The sequence below is a fragment of the Neomonachus schauinslandi genome, chromosome 7, assembly GCF_002201575.2.
Source record: "Neomonachus schauinslandi chromosome 7, ASM220157v2, whole genome shotgun sequence".
Lineage (NCBI taxonomy): Eukaryota > Metazoa > Chordata > Mammalia > Carnivora > Phocidae > Neomonachus > Neomonachus schauinslandi.
Genome location: NC_058409.1, coordinates 85,307,279 through 85,329,403, shown reverse-complemented (window position 1 = coordinate 85,329,403; position 22,125 = coordinate 85,307,279). Strand labels below are relative to the sequence as shown.

At 34.0% G+C, this 22,125-nt stretch overlaps 1 protein-coding gene across 4 annotated transcripts in view; it reads right to left on the bottom strand.

Annotated features, from left to right (window-relative positions):
* APC (APC regulator of WNT signaling pathway) overlaps positions 1 to 22,125 on the bottom strand; it is a 132,009-nt gene that overhangs the window by 50,972 nt on the left and 58,912 nt on the right. For all 4 annotated transcript variants that reach the window (XM_044917086.1, XM_044917085.1, XM_044917084.1 and 1 more), the window contains 4 exons: positions 18,188 to 18,272; positions 16,842 to 17,043; positions 11,207 to 11,315; positions 8,536 to 8,649 (listed from right to left, as the gene is read on the bottom strand). In XM_044917086.1, coding sequence (XP_044773021.1) covers positions 8,536 to 8,649; positions 11,207 to 11,315; positions 16,842 to 17,043; positions 18,188 to 18,272 — 510 coding nt within the window. The remainder of the gene's footprint in view (positions 1 to 8,535; positions 8,650 to 11,206; positions 11,316 to 16,841; positions 17,044 to 18,187; positions 18,273 to 22,125) is intronic.

The window sequence follows — 22,125 nt, the reverse complement described above, 5'->3', positions numbered from 1 at the left end:
GTAACCAGTCTGTTCCAATTTTCTATTTCTTCCTGATTCAATTTTGGAAGGCTCTGTATTTCTAGGAATTTATCCATTTCTTCTAGGTTGCTCAATTTGTTGGCATGTAATTTTTCATAAATTCTGTTGTAATCCTTTGTATTTCTGTGGTGTCAGTTGTTATTTCTCCTCTTTCATTTCTGATTTTATTTGAATCCTCTTTCTCTTTTTTTTTTAAAATGAGTCTAGCTAAAGGTTTATCAATTTTGTTAATCTTTTCAAAGAACCAGCTCCTGGTTTCATCAATCTGTTCTACTGCTTTTTTAAGTTTCTATTTTATTTCTGCTAATTTTTGTTATTTCCTTCCTTCTACTGATTTTGGGTTTTGTTTGTTCTTCTGTTTTAGCTCCTTTAGGTGTAAGGTTAGGTTTTTTTATTTGAGATTTTTCATGTATGTTGAGGTAGGCCCCTTTTGCTATAAATTTCCCTTTTAGAATAGCTTTTGCTGCATCCCAAAGATTTTGGACCATTATGTTTTCATTTTTATTGGTCTCCATGTATTTTTTTTATTTTCTCTTTGATTTCTTGGTGGACCCCATTCATTGTTTAGTAGCATGTTATTTAGCCTCCATGTATTTGTGGTCTTTCCAGATTTTTTCTTGTGGTTCATTTCTAGTTTCATAGTGTTGTGGTCAGAAAAAATGCATGGATTCACTTTGATCTCTTTGACTTTGTTGAGACTTTTTTGTGGCCATATTAATATGTGATCTATTCTGGAGAATGTTCCATGAACACTTGAAAAGAATGTGTATTTTGCTGATGGAATGTTCTGAATATATCTGTTATATCCTCCCAGTCCAATGTGTCATTCAAAGCCACTGTTTCCTTCTTGATTTTCTGTTTGGATGATCTGCCCATTGATATAAGTGGAGTGTTAAAGTCCCTTACTATTATTGCATTACTATCTATTACTTTCTTTATTTTTGTTATTAACTCCTTTAAATACTTGGTGCTCCCATGTTGGGTCCATAAATATTTACAATTGTTAGATTTCCCTGCTGGATTGTCCCCTTAATGATTATATAGTGTCCTTCTCTGTCTTTTGTTACAGTCTTTATTTCAAAGCCTATTTTGTCAAATACAAGTATCTGCTTCCCTTTCACATCCATTTGCATGATAAATGCTTCTCCATCCCTTCACTTTCAATATGTATGTGTCTTTAGGTCTGAAATCAGTCTCTTGTAGGCAGCATATAGATGGGTCTTGTTTTTTAATCCATTCTGTCACCCTATGTCTTATGATTGGAGCATTTAGTCCATTTACATTCAAAGTAATTATTGATAGGTATGTATTTATTGCCATTTTGGTACTTGTTTTATGGTTGTTTTGTAGTTTTTCTCCATTCCTTTCTTCTCTTGCTCTCTTCCCCCAACTAGTTGGCTTTCTTTAGTAATATACTTGAATTCCCTTCTTTTTATTTTTGCATATTATTGGTTTTTTGGTTATTTGGTTTGTATGCAACATCTCCTATATGTAGAAGCCTATATTAAGATGATGGTCGCTTAAGGTTGAACCCATTCTTTACTCCTCTCTTTTCCACATTTTAGGTATATGGTATCATACTTTATATCCTTTTATTTCATGAGTCCTTTGACTGATTTTTTAAAAAATATTTTATTTGCCAGAGAGAGAGAGATCAAAAGCAGGGGGAGCAGCAGGCAGGGGAGAAGCAGGCTCTCTGCTAAGCAAGAAGCCCTATGGGGACTTGATCCAGGACCCTAGAATCAAGACCTGAGCCGAAGGCAGACACTTAACTGACTGAGCCACCCAGGCACCCCCCTTTGATGGATTTTTTTTTTTAACTTATTTTTATTACTTTTGTGCTTCCTACATTCCTTACTCTTTCCTTTCCACTTGAAGAGTCCCCTTTAAACTTTTCTTGTAGGGTTGGTTTAGTGGTAATGAATTCCTTTACTTCTGTTTGTCTGGGAAACTATTCCTCCTTCTATTCTGAATGATAGCCTTGCTGGATATTCTTGCTGCAGGTTTTTTTCCTTCAGTACCTTGACTATATCATACTACTCCTTTCTGGCCTGCAAAATCTGCTGAAAAATCCACTGCTAGCCTAATAGGGTTTCCCTTGTATATAACTGGTTTCTCCTCTCTTGCCGCTTTTAAAATTCTCTCATCACTACTTTTTGCCATCTTAATTACTATGTGTCTTGGTGTGGACCTCCCTGGGCTGATATGCTGGCAGATCTCTGTGCCTGCTGGATGTAGATTTCTGTTTCCTTCCCCAGATTCAGTTAGTTTTCAGCTATTATTTCTTCAAATAAGTTTTCTGCCCCCTTTTCTCTCTCTTCTCCTTCTGGGATCTCTATAATGCAAATGTTATTATGCTTGATGGTATCAATGAATTCCCTAAGTCTATTCTCATTATGAATAATTTTTTCTCTCATCTGCTCAGCTTGATTACTTTCCATTACTCTGTCCTCCAAGTCACTGATTCATTTTTCTGCTTCTACTATTTACTTCATCTAGTGTATTTTTATTTCATTTAATGTGTTCTTCATCTCTGACTGGGTCTTTTTTATCCCATTGGTAAGGGCCTCACTGATGTCCTCCACTCTTTTCGCAAGTCCAGTGAGTATATTAATGATCATTTCTTTGAATTCTTAGGCATATTGGGGTGCCTGGGTGGCTCAGTCGTTAAGCATCTGCCTTCAGCTCAGGTCATGATCCCAGGGTCCTGGGTTCGAGCCCCACATCGGGCTCCCTGCTCAGCGGGAAGCCTGCTTCTCCCTCTCCCACTCCCCTGCTTGTGTTCCCTCTCTCGCTGTGTCTCTCTCTGTCAAATAAATAAAATCTTTAAAAAAAAAAAATGAATTATTAGGCATATTATGTATCCCTGTTTTGCTTGGGTCTCTTGCTGTGATTTTGTCCTGTTGTTTCATTTTGGACATGTTCTTCTATCTCCTCATTTTGTCTAACTCACTGTGTCTGTTTCTCTGTGTTAGGAAAAACAGTGATGTTTCTTGCACCTGAAAGTAATGGCCTTATAAAGAAGAGATCTTGTAGTGCTCCGCTGTGCAGTGTCCCCTGTTCACCAGAACCTGGTGCTTTAGGGGTATCTCCTATGTGTGATGTGTGTGCCCTGCTGTTGTGGCTGAGCTGCTTTTTCCTTCAGTCCAGTCACCTGCAATGGCTCTCTTCTGCTTGTTGTGGGCAGTGTCTAGTTCCTGTAGTGGTAGTGGGCCAGTCTGGGGATGCCTCAGACTTGAGCTGAGTGAGACCAGGTGTTTGCTAGAGATGCAGTAGCACCAAACTGCTGTGTCCTTCCCCTACGTTGTCCGAAAAAGCTTTTGTTGGTGGGTGGGACCTCTAGTCAAACCACTTGTCTGCTTCTAGCCCACTGCTGGGGCCTCCCCAGACTGGTATGTGTGATTATCTTTCCCTTTCTCTGGGGTAGGAGTCACTTTGGAGTAGTGCTGGCCACTGTAGGAGCTGCTTGCACACTACCAGGCCTTTGGCACTGCCTTGTATGGGCTCTGGCTAAGAGAGTATTGGAGAGGGCAGGTGTCCCATAGCACAGAGCTGGGGGGCAGTGCCAGTAAGCTTTTTGTGCCCCCAGTCTTCTGTGGGAGGGGCTCTGCAGTGCTGGGACTAAAGCTGCCTGATGGGCTCCTTAGAAGCACAGCCCAGGAGCACGTGGGGCGGGGGGGGGGTATGTCCACCAATAAAATCTTAAATTAAAAGATTTAATATTTAAAAGATAAAAGTAGGAAATTGTATTTAATATTCCTCTTGGTTTCTGTATTGCCAATATGTCACTAAATCTTGAAGTCGTTCTATATCTTGATACCCACTGTGGTAGAGGATTTCTAATAACACAACTCCTGTGCTTCTGTTTCTCAAAATGAAAATGGAAAAATCTAGTAGTATTTCTTTCCTTTTTTTATATAATAACCTTGAATATTGGTGAAACTATGCTTAATAACAAGTGCTTAACAGTTCAGGGTAATATAGTTGGTATGACTTTTGAAAAACTGATTTAAAAAATTTTTAATAATAATACAGTTCAATACAGATTCAGGATAACTCTCAACAAACTGGGAATAGAAGGCAAATTCCTTAACTTGAGGAAGGGTGTCTATTAAAAACTGAGTAAACAACACACTTAACAGTGAAACTTTAGGAGTCCCTTTAAAGTCATAGTAAGACAGAGAAGACCAGTATCACTGCTTCTTATTCAAAGATGTATTAGAATTCTTATGCAATATAAGGAGAAAAAAAAAAAAAAAACCCAAACAACTGAAAAGGGCAAAGAAAATTACCTTTTGCAAATAATGCAAAAAAAAAAAAAATGCAACTGCCATATTTGACAGTTTATATGGAAAATGCAAGAAAAATGTAAGAAAATCTTAAACTACTGAGATGATTTAATAAAAGAGCTCAGGAAGGTCACTGGATATTTATTATTTAAATGTAATTTAGTAATTATAGTAAACCCCATTCACAACAGTAACAAAAACTATACGGTATCTAGGAATAATAAAAAAAAGATGTATAAAATCTTTATAGAGGATATTACAAAACTTTATTGCGGGCCATAAAATTACACCTAAATGAATGGAGATATACAATTAATAACAACACCTAATATATATATTGAGTATTTACTATGTGTCAGATTCTAAGTGCTTTTACATGTATTAACTCATTTAATCCTCACATTTCAGTTTAGCATTATATTTTACCAGTAAGAAAACTGAGGCAGAAAATTTACCCAAAATCAGTGCTGATAAAGTAGCAGGTGTGGAATTAGAACCTAGGAGGTCTGGCTCCAGAGTCTATCCTTTCAACCAAGAACCAATCTTTATATTGTAAAGACAGGAATTCTCTTCAAATTAATTTATAAATTCAATGTGATTCTAATAAAAAAATGTATCAGGCTTTTCTTTGAATTAGAGAAGCTGAAACTAAATTTCAGACAGAAGAGAAATAAGACAGAATATAACCACAATTTTACAAACAAAAATAGGAGAACTCACTCTACCAGGTACCAAGATTTATAAAACTACTGCAAATAAAACAAATGTGGTATCAGTGCAGGCACAGAGAAACTAAAAAAAATTAGTGGAATAGAGTCTAGAAATACCCAGCAAATATAAACTTACCATATGCCAGAGATGGCATTACTAATTAATGGGGAAATAGTGGCGTATCACATAAAGATAATGGGTAATTTAGTTAAAAACATAAATATGCACATATCTGTGTATATGTTATATAGATAATTGATCATATATTAATAAAAACCAATATACTACTTAAAATTCAAGTTATATATTAAATAATTATATATACATATAAAAATCATATACACTTGTGTTTATCTATGTAAAATTAGATCCCTACCTCCAAAACATACATAATTGCATGCTGGAGATGAACTAAAGACCTAATTGTAAAAATAAAACATTGTAACTATTATAAATAATAAGAGGATAACTTTACGATTCCAGGATAGGAAAAGATGTATAAATAATTCATAGAAAGCGAAACTATGGCAATATACTTAATTTAGCTCTATAACAAAAACTAATTTTTGTTATCACAAAGCTAAAATAGATAATGGATTTTGCAGGGAGGGGTTGTGATGTGTATTATCTATAACACAGTGGTATCAAGACGATATTAATATATCTCTCAAATATTTAAGAGTAAGACATTTAACATAACAGAAAATGGGAAAAAGATGAACAAATAACAGAATGTCCAAAAGTCTAATAAATACATGAGAAGATATTCAACCTCAGCAGTATTCAAGAAAATATAAATAAAACGACAAGCTAATGTTTCATTGCCCACTGACTGTTAATTATGAAGTCTGACTCACAAGGGCTGGAGACATACAGAAGAAACAGGATTCTCACATACTACTAGTAGAAGTGTAAATTGATAAAATCATTTTGAGTGCAATTTGGCAAACAAGTTCAAAACACTCATACCTTATGGCCAGCAATGATGCTTTTAGGTATATACCCTAGAGCTGAAGTTGGCAAATTAGGGCCTATTAGCCATCTGTTTTGTTAATTAAGTTTTACTGAAACAACCATGCCCATTTGCTTACAGATGATCATCTATGGTTGCTTTCTTGCTACAAAAGCAGAGTTGAGTAGCTGTGACTGAGACCATATGGCCCACAAAGAATAATATATTTATTTTTTTATGACTCTTTAAGAAAAAGATTGCTGACTCTTAACTGAGAGAGATTCTTACACACGTTTACAAGATACGAGTAAGTATGTTTATCAGAGTTGTTTTAACAGTGAAAAATTACAAACAACCTAAATGTCCATCAACCAGGAAACATATAAACTCTGTTATCCATATAATTATAAAAAATTATGGTAAAATGGAAGTGTAAGGAACTTTCACCCTACCAATCCCCAGTCCCCCAAAATAATCTCCATTAATAACTTGGTGTACATTTTCCCAGCATGTATACAGGAAAGTAGGGGCTACCATACTAGATGTTCAGCCCAAATATGTGCTGAACAAATAAAAAATAAATAACCAAACTGTTAACAGGGATAGCTGAAGACGGACAATCTCACATAGGCATGGGCAAGAGTGGATTTTATTTTGAACTTCCCTAAATTGTTTACCAGTCATTTGTATGTGTTTACTAATCATCTGCATTTTTTTCAGTAAGTTGATTACAGCCTCTACCCATTAAAGAGTTGCCTTTTCCTTATTAGTTGTAGGAATTCTTACATTATAGGGATAATGACCTTTCTCCTTTTACGTGTTAAAAATATTTTCCCTTAGTTTATCTGCTGCAGAATGTTTTAAAATTTTATGACAATTTACATTTGTTGTCCTATATTTTCTTTCATTAATTTCAGGCTTATTTTTCACATTTAGATATTTAATCCATTTGTAATTTTTCTTATACAAGATGTGGGTTAGGGATCTAATTTAATTTCTCCCAAACAGGCTGCTAGTTGTACTTATATATTTACTGATTTACCATTCTTCCCCAAATTCATATATTTTTAAGGTACGTGATAAAGATAAATCCTGAATTCTAATATAGTGAAATTTATGTCTTCTCTTTTAAAAATAGTGTTTTGTCTAGTTTAAGAAATCCTTTTTTCCCCCAATATTAGAAAGATATTCATGTATATTTTCTATTGAAAGGCTTATTTTTATTTACTTTTTAAAATATTTATTTATTTATTTTAGAGGGAGAGAGAGTAGGGGAGAGGCAGAGGGACATGGGGAGACAGAGAATCTCAAGCAGATTCCCTGCTGAGTACAGACTGACATGGCTGGATTCCAAGACCCTGAGATCACGGCCTGAGCCAAATCTAAGAGTTGGCCGCTTAACCAACTGAGCCACCCAATGCCCCCAAAAGGTTTATTTTTAAAGTTTTACTTTTGGCATTTAAGACGTTAATTTGATTGGAATGGGGGTGAGAGGAAATTAACAAAAACTATATTATATATATACAAATTATAGCATAACTAACTAGCATGGTAGTTGAGCCTCTAGCTCCACTGTGAAACTAACAGGTAGGGACTGTAAAAGGTACCGTGGTACTAGTGTTTAAGTGTCTCCTTAGTCTACCACCATACTGTAGCATAAAATGAATATACATTATATTTAGGTAGCTACCATATAAAAGGTAAAGACTATACTTTGAGGATGGAAAATGTCTTGTATTAGTGATTTTAAAACTACAAATAAACTTTTTAGAACACAAAAATGTATTTATACCATACATATGAATGTATGTACTCCATTTACTATTCCCTTAAATAAAATCTTTCAAATAATGTTTTCTTACCAGTTTGTCCTAAGACTTTTCCTTTTTTTTTTTTTTTAAAATGCCCATACTTGCTTTGAAATAGACAAGGCAAACAGCAAAGCCTCCTCAGGGCTTAAAAACATCAGCCAGTAATATACTTATGTAAATACAAAGTGCTAAATTCAATAATGTATGAAAATGCTTAGCAAATAGCAAAGCTATTTAATATTCTTTCTTGACATCAGCTGAGGGCAGAAATATGGGAATGTTCTCCATCCAACTCATTTCACCTTTCCCACTATTCTCTATGTTCCCTTTCTACTTTCCTTAAATGAGGACTTCCCTTTTTTGCATACAACTTAAAAAGCAGTGAAATATTCTGAATGTCATTACACATACTTAGATTACAAGAAGTAAAAATCTTAAAGGAGAAGTGAAGTTAGCTATCAGCTACCAGATGACCAGCATTTAACCCTTTTTCCCTCTTATAATTCCAGTGCAGAGCAGAATAGTATCAGGGAAATGAAATATGGTGGAGGCAGAATTACGTGAACATTAGTTATGTTGCCCAGCAGCCATGATAAATTATTATTTTGAAATAGTGCCAAAGTGAAGGTAGACTTATAAATATCTTTAATAATAAAATTTAATCAATGTTTAACAGAGCTATAATTCATTACATTCTTAATAGCTCTTCTCTAGCCTGTGCTGTTTTATAGTTTAATAATAAATAATTTACCTGCGCTCTTTTTTCCATATCCTGGCAAGTACCTAGTTGTTCTTCCATTGCAACTCTGATTTGCCTTGCTTCATATTCTAATTGTCTTCTGGTCATATCTGTTTGTAAGGAAAACTAAAACCACAAATTAAATTGAAATGTTAATACCTCATGTTATGTGTTTATCAGTAAAAGCAAAGAAGCATATAAATACCAATAAAGAAAATGAATATCAAATATGTAAGTTATGGAGCATAACAAGATTATTTTTTTACTTCAAGGAGTCCTAAAATTTGATTATAGGTGCTGGGCTCAGTCCGGGTCTCTGATGTAAAATGCTGAGTTGAAACACTTTTATTGCCCCACAGCCACAAATGGCTTTAAACTGTACTGATTCACTTAAAATATATAATTGGTCCAGTTAGGGTAAGTATTCTTCAGTTCCCATCTTCTGCACTGAAGAGGTATACTTTAATTATTAAAAACTAGCACATTAATGTGGACAACATAGAAAAGTCAAGAAACAGTCCATCATCCTTAAGTTTGTATCTCAATTTAAGGATTGTTATAAACGTGTAGACTAAACAGAGAAAACCTCTCCATTAACGAAGAAAATGGGATAAGGAAAAGCTTTTATTTAATACAGATAATCATAAATTGCAAAACAACACAAACTTTTTGCCGAAAGTGAAACAAAGCTGAAATAAACAAAAAGACGTACTTTTTCCTGCAGGGGGTGTTAATTCATTCAAAAATCAATTAACCCTCTAATTAAAATTCCAGGCACTGAGATAACTGCTAGGCATACAAAAGGATGAAAAGGACAAGGTAATGAAACTTATAAACACATGCACCAAGAGGTAATAATAGCTAAAAGTCTGATTAAATGATAATGGGCCATGAAGGAAATGAGAAAGTGCAATAGATTTTTTATGTTCTATATACTCAGCTGTGTGAGACATGTGCCTGACTCAGAGTAACATTCTGTCGGCCCAAGGATTCCAAATTGCACTGTCAGTTAAGACAGGGGAACTCTCATCCTTTTCCCTTGCAATAACGCAGATGACGTTCTACAGATAATGTATACCTATAGGCATACCCAAATTATGGGTTGCAAACAGATGAAATAGTCTGTATGTTATTTCTAATTCCCAATGAGACAGCTTTAACTCCACTTACTTATCCTTCACTTTCCAAAACCCCCTGCAAAAAAAAAGTTGAACATGACAAAGTATGTTGTAATAATGTGGTTTAGATCTGATGTTTTAAAAGTAATGTTTAATATCCTGATAATATTTCCATATGGAAGTGCTCTTAACTTGCTTCGCAATACTTATGACACACAAGCAGTTTACACCTGGTTATGGTGCCAAATAGTCTATAATGTCTTATATACACTATTAAATAAATACGATTATTTAATAAATATGGGAACAGTTTGACAACTCATCTTTGTTTCAGATATTAACCAACTGCTCTCAAGTTATCACATACATCTGAGCTCTTTCCTAAACCTGACTGCATGCAGACAATAGGACTCTAAATTTTGTACATTCTAATTATCAATGTGAATGGTAAGCAAAACTATGCTTAGGTACTTTTTATTTAAGAGTAAAAATCCCACCAAACCTTCCTGAATTCCTATTCCTTGTTATGTTCCTGATCCAAGAACTCTTCATTAACTGTTCTTTCACTATCTGGGTCTCTTTAACACCCAGGAAGATGTCAAGGACATTGTCAGGAAAAGGGATCCTTTCTCTTCTTCTCAAAACCTTGTCTGATTGTTCTAGGAGACTATGCACCTAAGTTTCTGGTTCTAGCTCTGCCAGACAATGATCACTCAGGAAATCTGGTTAAGTACATGTTTTGAAAGTGTTCCTTCTTTCTACTTTTGTTTTTCATTTATTATGTCCTCTCAAAAGTGCTGTTAGAAAATGAAAAATCTAGGCTAACAGAGGACAATATATTTTAATTACCCTATTTTTTCTCTTTTTAAAAATTATAAGAAATATTTATGGACAATAGTCAGTTAAAATACAGTCTTGCTTAAAATTATTAATGTATTCCAGAACATTCAGAAATGTTCTTACATGTGTCACCCATGAGTAAAATAGTTGACATGAGAGTTTGGGTGGGGAAGGAAAGGCTGACAAGATTAAATTCTTTTTCACATAGTTATATTTGCAAAACAAACACATTTTAGTACTTGTAAAAAGTCCCAAGATCCTTGCCAAAAGATTTTGTCACTTATAAGAACTGGAATAGCACTCAAATTATCTTCAAAGATGCTTTTATTGCAAAAACTATATAGTATATAATTTGGTTCAAAAGATAGATGGTAATAAACATTTCTACAAAGTATGTTTGGTAATTTAATAGACAGAATAAAAAACCAGTTGCCTAGTTGAATCCTGAGTCCTTAAGAATTCAAACTTAATAGATTTTCTTAATTGGGGGCTTAAAGTAAGTATTTGCTTGAGCATAATGAAGTTTTATCACCTTTACATTATTTACAAACAAAAATTCATTATTATATATTTGAGTTTAAAGTTAAGATAAAGATAAAATATATTACAGTTTACAAATAAGTAAAAATGCAATTATACTGAAATTTTTAAATGAGTAACACAGATACTTTTAAAAGATCAAAGTTATTAAAGCCTAAAGTAGGTCATAATGCTAAGTTACTTACATTTTCGGTTAAAGGGAGACTATCTATTCTTTTAGTGAGATTCTGAAGTTGAGCATAATACCAGTCTTTTTCCTTTTCTTCTTTGTCAAGATCAGCAAGAAGTAATGATCTGTTTATTAAAAAAAGGTAAGTTTACACAATGCTAATAGAGTACATACCAGTAATTCTTATCAGTTGTAATTGTCATGTTCTCTATTTAAACTATAGTATTAATAATGAATACATGGAACACTTATTTATTTTGGATTTTTGAAGGCGGGACTTAGAATATTATAATCATTAAAATTTAAGTATTAAAAAGTTTTTACTTTTTCACCTAAATAAGATACTCAACATCCTTACTAGACTATTTACATTTCAACCAAAGGCTTTCTTCACTTTATTTGCAGTCTGAGAATATGATGATGGTTTACAGAAAAAAGTACAGATATAACAAAACCCAAAATTAATATAAAAATAAAAAGTATAATAGAGGAGTAAAGAAAAGCAGTAGTTACACAAAAAACAAACCGAGAGTTTAGGAAGCCACTGCACTGGACACAGATGTGGCTTTCAAATTCTCAGCAGCCAAAATAATAAGAAATACTTTGTCACTGTGCATTTCTCCAAAGAAGACATCCAGATGGCCAAGTGACACATGAAAAGATGCTCAACATCACTCATCATCAGGGAAATGCAAATCAAAACTACAATACGATATCACCTCACATCTGACAGAATGGCTAAAGTCAAAAACACAAGAAACAAGTGCTGGTGCAGATGTGGAGAAAAAGGAACCTTCGTGCACTGTTGGTGGGAATGCAAACTTGTGCAGCCACTATGGAAAACAGTATGGAGGTTCCTCAAAAAATTAAAAATATGAAAACACTAATTCAAAAAGATATATGCACCCCTATGTTTATTGCAGCATTATTTGCAATAGCCAAATCATGGAAGCAACTCAAGGTCCATCAATAGATGAATGGATAAAGAAGAATGGATATATATGTATGTATACCCACATATTCTTTATATATATATATATATATATAAAGGCATACACACACACACACACACACACACACACACGCATACTATGGAATATTACTCAGCCATAAAAAAGAATGAAATCTTGCCATTTGCAACAACATGGCTGGATCTAGAGAGTATAATGCTAAGTGAAGTAAGTCAGAAAAAGACAAATACCGTATGATTTCACTCACATGGAATTTAAGGAACACAACAAACAAACAGAGACAAACCAAAAAAACAGACTGTACAGAATGAACTGATGGTTACCAGAGGGGAGGCCAGTAGGGGGATGGTTGGAATAGATGAAGGGGATTAAGAGTACACCTATCATGATGAGCATTCACTAATGTATAGAATTGGCAAATCACTATATATTGTATACCTGAAACTAACATAACACTATATGTTAACTGTATTAGAATTAAAAAGAAAAAGATTAGTTGCAGAAACGTTTTTTTTTTTTTTTTTTTTTAATAATTTATTTGACAGAGAGAGACACAGCGAGAGAGGGAACACAAGCAGGGGGAGCAGGAGAGGGAGAAGCAGGCTTCTCGCCGAGCAGGAAGCCCGACGCGGGGCTCGATCCCAGGACCCTGGGATCATGACCTGAGCCAAAGGCAGACGCTTAATGACTGAGCCACCCAGGCACCCCTAGTTGCAGAAACTTTAAAAAAAATATTGTCACTCTGTGGTAATGAGAAGTTATTCTGAGAGAGAGAAACTTTTTCTTAGTTTGGAATTTGAAGATGAATTTGCTATGTAACTCCTGAACAATCCAATCAATGTCCTCAATAATATTTTATGTCAAGTTACTCTATATCTGATCATTTTAAACATAAATGCAAAATAAGGCTGTTCATGGGATAAAACTGAGTACGTACAAAAAGTCTACGATTTCGTATCACATGTCTCTTTCCCAGTGACAGCTAGTATCATTTTTTTGTGTATATTTCCAGAGAGATTCTATTAAAAATGCAAAGATCTATGTGTACACTTACATGTACATTTTTAAACATGAACAGTAGCATAGTATTCTATGTATTGTCCTATAAACTTTTTTTTCACTTAAAAAATCTATCTTGGGAGATAATTCTGTGTCATAACATAAAAAGGTTCTACATATTTTTTGCTAGCTGTATAGTATGCATGAATCCATAATGGGATACACTATAACTAGTTTCGTTTTAGAGGGCATATAGGGCCTTTCTAATCCTTTGCTATTATCAACAATGCTGCACTGAATATGCTTATACATAACCCCATTTCACAAATGTGCAAGCAAGTATGTAAGATAAATTCCTGGGGTATGTACATTTTTAACTTACTGCTTTTATTAGATATTGTACCAATTTATGCCCCTACCACTTTCACCAATATAAATGTTTCATCAAACTTTATTTTTGCATATTTAGTTTTTTTAAACAGTATATTATATATATATTATTATATATATTATGGTTTGGTTTCTTTTAGTGTAAGTTAAGCATTTTTTTCAAGTTTAAAAACCATTTGTGTTTCCTTGCCTATAACTTTTTCTTACTTATTTATAGGACCTCATCGATATTATGAATGATTGTACTTTGTTGGTTATATGGGCTTTAAATACATTTTCTCTGTTTATCACTTGTCTTTTAATTTTGTTTATAATGTTTTTGTCATGTAGAAAATTTTGATTTTTTTGTAGTCAAATTTGTGGATATTTTCTATTATCACTTCTGGAGTTTGCTCATTTACAGAGATGATCCCCACTCTAACACCGTTACTTTAAAATTCTGTTTGATTATATTGTTTTGCAAAATATGCATGCATATGAGTATGTGGAAGGTTACATTCTTGCTAAAATTCCCTTTCCTTTACTGAGAAACAATAAAAAAAAAATAAGAAATAAGCCTTCATTTTTGATGTGGCAACTGGAGCAGTGAGGGAATCCATGGGAAGACAGTAAGCCCCTGCTTATGATGTAGCAACCTTGGGGGCAGTGCAGACCAATGAGAAGCTGCCTCCTCCCTCCCATTTCTGACAACAGAAGCAGGAGAAAACACCGTAGAAAGCCTAAACCCCTCTCACAAGCTGGAATAAAGATGTGCTCTGATTCTATTTTTCAGTGCTCCCTGGTGAGAACTGCAGGACCTACCAGGACTTAGCTGGGGAACAAATGGTGATGCTACTATTTCCTCTGATTATTCTCCAATAAATAGGCTCATTAAATAAGAGCTGGGTGTCATAAGTGCTTAAAATGATAGGCCAGCTAGTGGTGGTGGTGGAGTGATAAGGAGGCTACGGAGAATAGGGACAACCTGTTATTGTCAAGTTTAAGGTGGAACTATGGAAAAACGCTCTGGGGAAGCCAAGGTTACAGTGTTTTGAGCCAAAATGTTAACAAGTGGTTAAATGATAGTGGTTGATCACAGTGCTTAAGGCTCAGAACTGAAAACAGGTCTAGACCTCAAGGCAGGTAGGTCTTTATGGTTTAGACTTTTTTTTAGTGATTGTTAATAGTCTTCTTTAAAATATAAGTTTTGTGTTATATTAGTCCTCCAGCTAACTTAGGGTCACCTAAAAGAGCATGGCATAAATGTACTAGGCATTTAATAAATATTTGTTAAATGAGCGAATAGCTAACATGATAATAGCTTACATTTATTGAATGTTCTAAGTACTAGACATAGTGCTAAGTATTTTTTTTTTTTAATCTAATTTAATCTTCACTACATCCTTTGAGGTAGTTATTCTTAGGCTCACTCTTCAGACTGAAAACTGAGGTTCAAAAAGGTTATGGAGCTGTGTAGCTGGGTTTGAACCCTGCCCTGACTACTTTCTAGCACTTATCTTGGGTAATATAGAAAACAAGAAAAAAAGAGACAGAGTCATATATCTATGACTTAAGAGAGGGAAAGAAAGAATAGAAAAACAGGGGAGAAAACCATCAAAGAAATAACATAACAGAATTTTCCAAAAGCTGAAGAAAATAAATTTCCAGATTAAAAGGGCACAGTGAGTACCCAGCATGATGAATGATGAAAACTCATATACTGAGGCATTCTAAAGACTTCTAAAGAAGAGAAAAATGATGACCTTCAAAGGAATGAGAATCAGGTTTGTATTAAATTTCTCATCAAAGACATTGATAATGAAGAAAGAAAATGAGTTTGAGCCTAGACCTATCTAAACTATCAATCGAGCATGACAGCAAAATAATGATTCTGTCATATATGCTAGGACTCAATTTACTCCCTCCAAAACAGTGAGAACCAAGAGGGCCCAAGATATATCAGAACTACACACACACATACTCTCTTCTCTCTCTGCTAATAAACTTGGGACTTTATCTACATGAAGCAAAGCAAGTTCCTAGGAAAGGGGGTATGCTCACATGCCCTTTGTCTCTTCACAGAGCTCAAAGAGGACAACAGATGGAAGACTGTGGACCCCAGTTAACTTCTTACTATTCACGATAGTGTTTCCTATACCATCAGACAGAAATAGTCCTGGTTCAAGGTATGACACAGAGACTCATGTAAACTCAAGATGAAAGAAAGCTTAACACTACTTCTGGTCCAGAAGATTACCCTATTTTTACAGACGCACCGAAAACCAGAGAGAAAGTAGTAAAAGATCTTTGCCTTTTACTTAGATATGCTGGACATTATTACACTAATAACCACTTTTCAAAACTGTGCAAGGTAGAACCATATCCCTATTTTACAGGAGAAAATGACACAAAATTTAAGGACATGACCAAGGTCCCAGAGCTAATATGTAATGTTTATACATTTTAACATTCCTGAATGTTTAATAGAATTTTTAGGAGTATAAAAATAATGTTATTCATGCATTAAGGAATTCATAATCTTTTACACAACATTTGACAAAGTTCTTGATAATGATACCTTATTCTGGTATTTATAGTGAGATAATTTTAACTTCAGTAAGAGAAGAATTAATACATTAGCTGTGAGAAACCAGATAATATATATTATCAAACAATGTTTTTTTTAAGACACTGGAACTGATAAATTAAGAAACGTTACATTTGTGGCCACTTGTAATAGGCTTTCCCTAATGGAAACAGTTACCTCATACTGGTTCTCTAGTTAATTTATTTCAAAAGGTAACTCAATTAAAAATCAGTTACATATTTTAATGTGACCTAACTATTGTGATCATGTGCTTACTCAATGTACAGGGCATCTGAAGTATTTTTTTTTTTTAAAGATTTTATTTATTCATTTGAGTCACAGAGATAGAGAAAGAGAGAGAGAGCATGAGCAGGGGGAGAGGCAGAGGGAGAGGGAGAAGTGGGCTCCCCGCCGAGCAAGGAGCCTGATGCGGGGCTCGATCCCAGGACCCTGGGATCATGACCTGAGCTGAAGGCAGTCGCTTAACTGACTGAGCCACCCAGGCGTCCCTACATTTTCATATTTAATATTGCCTCTTTATAGTTTTAGATTTAATATAAGTATGATCAGTAACATACTATCTTTGAATAAGTGTAAAATACTCTCTTAAGTGTTACTGATCATCTGCCATACATGCTTCATAATTCCTATCTTTTACTACAAAATGACAAAATAATAGTAAACACTGGAGTATACAAGTTTACAACTTAATGAAGAAAATTTACCTCTCTTTCTCAAGTTCTTCTAAATAACCGGTATTTTCTCTGCTTCCGTTTACAAACCCTCTTCTTGGAAATGAACCCATAGGAACAGGACTGCACTCTCCTGAACGACTAGATACAGATCCTTCACGGCTTCCATAAGAACGGAGGGACATTTTTGACCGTAGTTTCACTCCAGGGAAATTACTGCTATCTAAGTTAAGTTCTAAATGAAAGAGAGACAAGTTTTTATATAACAGCTGCTTTAAGTGGTCTAAAATATTGCTAGGCAATTATATTGTCTTAAAAATAAAATATTAGGTTCATATTTCAGTCCTCAAATTTGAACCCATTTTATAATATAATATACGTTATATATATTACATAAAGCCTGTGGAAGTACTAAATTATGGCAGCTATAGAGCAGCAGATTTATGCAGGGAACAAAGAATCCTTATCACAAATGTTGATGCTGTGAGATAGTCACTGACTTCTGGTTCCAGGTAGAATTGCAATATATACAAATATCAAATCATTAAAAAAAAGTGTTCACTGCAACTCTAAATTTTTAAGAGAGGAACCACAAATACACATGATTGAATAAACAATTATTTAGGAAGAGAATGACTAAACTTTCCCTCCAAAGTAGCTTGAGTCAAGAGGGGAAAAGAGTATGTTAAAGGAAAATCAGACAAAATATCTCTCCTTAGATTCCTGCTAAATAATAATATATTTTAGGACCCAAAGGTAATTTCTCAGTCTAGTTTCTATTATAATAATCAAGCACTTTCCCTGTTTTGATATTTGAATTTTTAAGCAACAAAATGAGAAAGATTTTTAAAAATTCTACTAAAAATTGCATATAATCAGCTTATATATCTGAAAAGATAAAGCAATTCTATCCTGGATGGAAGAGAGGACACTATTCTTTCAACTAAGGCAATAGGCCCAGTCTGTGGTGTACAGCTTACTCAAGGTCTATATAGTGACTGGCAGAACAGCAATGAGCTTTAAAAAGAGCTAAAAATGATCAAATAAGGAATCTAAAGTAGTTGATTTAAAGCCAGTTAAATGTTTAACTGAAGGAATGACAAGTAAAGACACAGTTTATATATCTGTATTTTAACAACTAAATCCTAATAGATAAGGCTGATATATATTACAGTATTTGTAGTGACATAATTTTAACTTCAGTAAGAGAAGAATTAATACATTAGCTGTGAGAAACCAGATAATATATGTCAAGCAATGTTTGAAAGCAAGAAAACTGAAAGCAACATTCAAATCAAGAGAACCTGTGTTTGGATATACACACCTAAAGTTGACAAGTGGAGCTTAAAAAATTATTTTAAAACTTTTAAAAAATCTACCTTTGAGACGCTCTAATAAATCAATCTGTCCAGAAGAAGCCATAGCTTCATCTTCAATACTTCCTTGTAGTTGTTTAAGTACTTCCTGCAAAAAAGAATACAATATATTACCATAACAAAATTCTAAATAACTTCTTGAAGATATGATTCTAAGTTTCTTGACATTTAGGTGTGCTGGGGAAAAAAGATTCAGATCAATGTGAAAATATATCTTAACCTATAAAGCACTTTACACATATTATCTATTATTAATTATGAATAATAAATTATATCCTGACAATAGTGATATTTTGTGATAAAGGAGATTATGGGGAGCCTCCATAAGATACATTATCCCTAACTTTTAAAACATACAACAAGGTGAATTCTCATTTTTCATATGGGTCCATCAAGACTCAAAGCCCTATCCAAGCTGTAAAAGCTAGTTATGTGTTTAGAATCCACGTCTCTGAAGCTTGCACCAATATGACCATGAAAAAACCCCAAATTAACAATTATAATATGCTGTTTTATTTAACACCCTAATACATATTCAAGCTTTTATATACCATATTTAAGTATTACTACTAGCATACCGAATTACATTCAGCAGATATTGAAATAACTGTATGCTCACTGCCTCCTGACTTTTGATGCCATTATTTCCTTTCCCATTTAAATCCTTCTCGATAAATTTTCCTCAAAGAATGTTGGAAACTGTCATTTTCCACCAGTTTTTCTGCATGTTCCTTAATAATAATTTATGTTATATCTTTCCTATTTCAGGGCATTCCATTCAAGTTTCAAGCGAAGTCTTTTTTGGCCAATCAGGTTTCCAAATGCAAGACAATGTTCTTGAATGTTTATGACCTTGTACCTATGGGCAGTATTCTCCAAAATGAAAAATGATCCATAAACAGATGGAAAAGGAAATCTTTCAAAAAGTGAATGAATGCAGCAAAGACAACTTTACTGGTTTACCTTGACGGTGACATGACTGGCATTAAAAAAGAATGCCTATGAAGAAGAAGAAGAAGGTAGCGGGAGGGGAAGAATGAAGCGGGGGAAATCGGAGGGGTAGACGAACCATGAGAGACGATGGACCCTGAAAAACAAACAGGGTTCTAGAGGGGAGGGGGGTGGGAGGATGGGTTAGCCTGGTGGTGGGTATTGAGGAGGGCACATTCTGCATGGAGCACTGGGTGTTATGCACAAACAATGAATCATGGAACACTTCATCTAAAACTAATGATGTAATGTATGGGGATTAACATAAGAATAAAAATTTAAAAAAAAAAAAAGAATGCCTATGTTAACAAGAAATAGACTGTGGTCTTAAGATCTGACTTTCAAATAATAGACCACGTTGGAGGTTGAAAGGCTTTGTTAAGTAGATACAGGAACATGGAGGTGACTGATACCATGTTCAGATTATTATGGCTGAAATGTATCACATCTGTGGGACAGGAAACAAATTTGTACAGGGATGCCATCTTTGAATGAATGTAGAGTACTCTACAACATCTACTCTAAACTTCAGGACACCATTGCTTCCATCAAGTTCGAGAACTATCATTCTAGGCTATCTGTGTTTTTCAGGATCCCAAGTCTTCCATCCATCCACTGCTACTACTTGTAGTCCTTCAGTGATCCTTTAATCTTATGTCTATTTCTTATACTCCCCAGCCTTGCAATTCAACAACTACCCTTCCACAGATAACTTCAAATTATATGTCTCTAATCCTAACCTCACTTGCAAACTTCAGATTCACTTTCCCAATTTGACTGATAGATGCTTTACATCTGGATGATACGCACTTCCTATGTAAATGTCCAGAACTATCATTTTGTGCCACTACAATTTGTTCTTTGCCTTGTATCTTGTCAGTTAAATGTAAATAGCCTTTTCTTCCCCACTCAAATCCTTAGCATCACCTCCTTCATGTCACCAATTAGTTCTCAAATTCTGTATTCAACCTCTAGTATTTCTCTTAGAATCATCTCTTTTCTAGTCTTACTGTCATTATCCTGATTAGTAACCCTTCCAAACTACTAAAATAATCTCTTATATGGTCCTACCTTGCATAGGACTTTTGTGTTCAGAGTAAGTCTATATTTTATTTATTATTATTATTATTATTTTTTTTTTAGAGTAAGCCTTTTAAAGCATAGCTCTGATCAGGTCTCCATACAAGATTCTTCTCCAAAGTTTACAATGGTGGTCTGAAACTTCAGTATGGATCAGAATCACCTGAAGAACTAGTTACAACAGACTGCTCATTTCAGTAAGTCTGGGATAGAGGTTGAAAACCTTCATTTTCAACAAGTTCCCAGGTGATGTTGATGCTGAAAACAATCATCAAGATGTTACCAGTGGTATTCTAAGAAGGTGGGGTTATAAGCAATTTTTTGGCTTTTTGGGGCTTGTTTTGTAATTTTTCAAGAATGGGTATTACAAAAAATACTGTTTTTAGAAAAGGTACAAAGATGTAGAAGTTCAAAACAACAAAAGAAATCCTTGGCATGTCATAGGACATATACCTAATTTTTCAAAACTAAAAATAATAAACAAAAAATTAAAATAGCATCAAAACCAAATTAAAAGGCCATGTAACCTTGGACATCCAACAATAAAAATCAAATAAACTTACAGCATTAGCCATACAATGGAATACTATGCAACTATAATATCACAAAATATTTAATGATATGAAAAGATTATGATGATATATTAAAGTTTTAAACAGCATGCTGCAAAATATAATCCCATCAAATGCATGCCTGCACAGAATGTGCAGAGAGAGAAATATATACTATCAAAGGTTACCTCTGATTTAAAAAAGAATACAAAAAGAATTTTTAATGGGTGATATGGTATCTTTTTGTCCCTACTTCCTAATTTTAAAAAATATTAAATATGCACAATTTGTATTAAGAGTTTTTAAAAAAAGTTTCTATTCATAGTTAGAAATCTATTGATAAAAGTTGTAGCCATAAAGGTAAATAAAATTATTAAAATTTAAGGTTTAAAAGTTTTTTTAAAGACTTGCAGTTAATTTGGCATGTTTGTGAACTTCATATAAATGGAATCATACAACATATAGTCTTTCGTGTCTCATGTTTTTTGCTCACCAAATATGAGATTCACCCATGCTGTTGTATGTATCAGTTAATTGTTTTTTAATGCTGTGTAGTAGTCCACCATATGAACATATTCTAATTGATTTATCCTTTATCCTCTTGATGGGCATTTTGGTTGTTACATGTTATAGGCCATTATGAAGAACGCTACTATGCACATTCTTGCACATATCTTTTAGTGAACATATGTACTCACTTCTCGAGTACGTATCTCGGAGTCTGAATGCTAAGTCATAGGATTTAACTCTAAAAGAAACTGCCTAATCGTTTTCCAATGTGGCTGTACTATTTTATACTCCTACCAGCAATGTATGAGCATCCTGATGTTCCACAGTTGGCATGATCAGTCTTTTAAATTTTATCGATTTGAGTGAAGAGAAATAACATTTGTATTTCCCTGATGATGAAGGATATAGAATCCCTTTTATGTGCTTACTGGCCATTTATCTCCCTTTTTGAACTGTCTTTACAAACTTTGGCCATATTTTAAAAATTGGACTTTCTTCGGTTATTGGTTTGCAAAAATTCTTTATATATTCTGTACTGAGTTCTGTTAGATAAATGTATTGTAAATATTTTCTTCCATCCATGGCTTGCCTTTTCATTTTCTTAATGAAGTCTTTTGAAAAGATTTTAATTTAAATTTAGTTTTTAATTCGGTGAAGTCCATTTTACATCTTTTTTCTTTTATGTTTAGTCCTTTATGTGTCCTAAGAAATCTTGCCTATCCCAAGGTCACAAAGATATTATCTTGTATCTGCTTTTAAAAGCACTACAAAAGATCTTGGTTTTAATGTATCAGTTTTTTCTTTTATGTT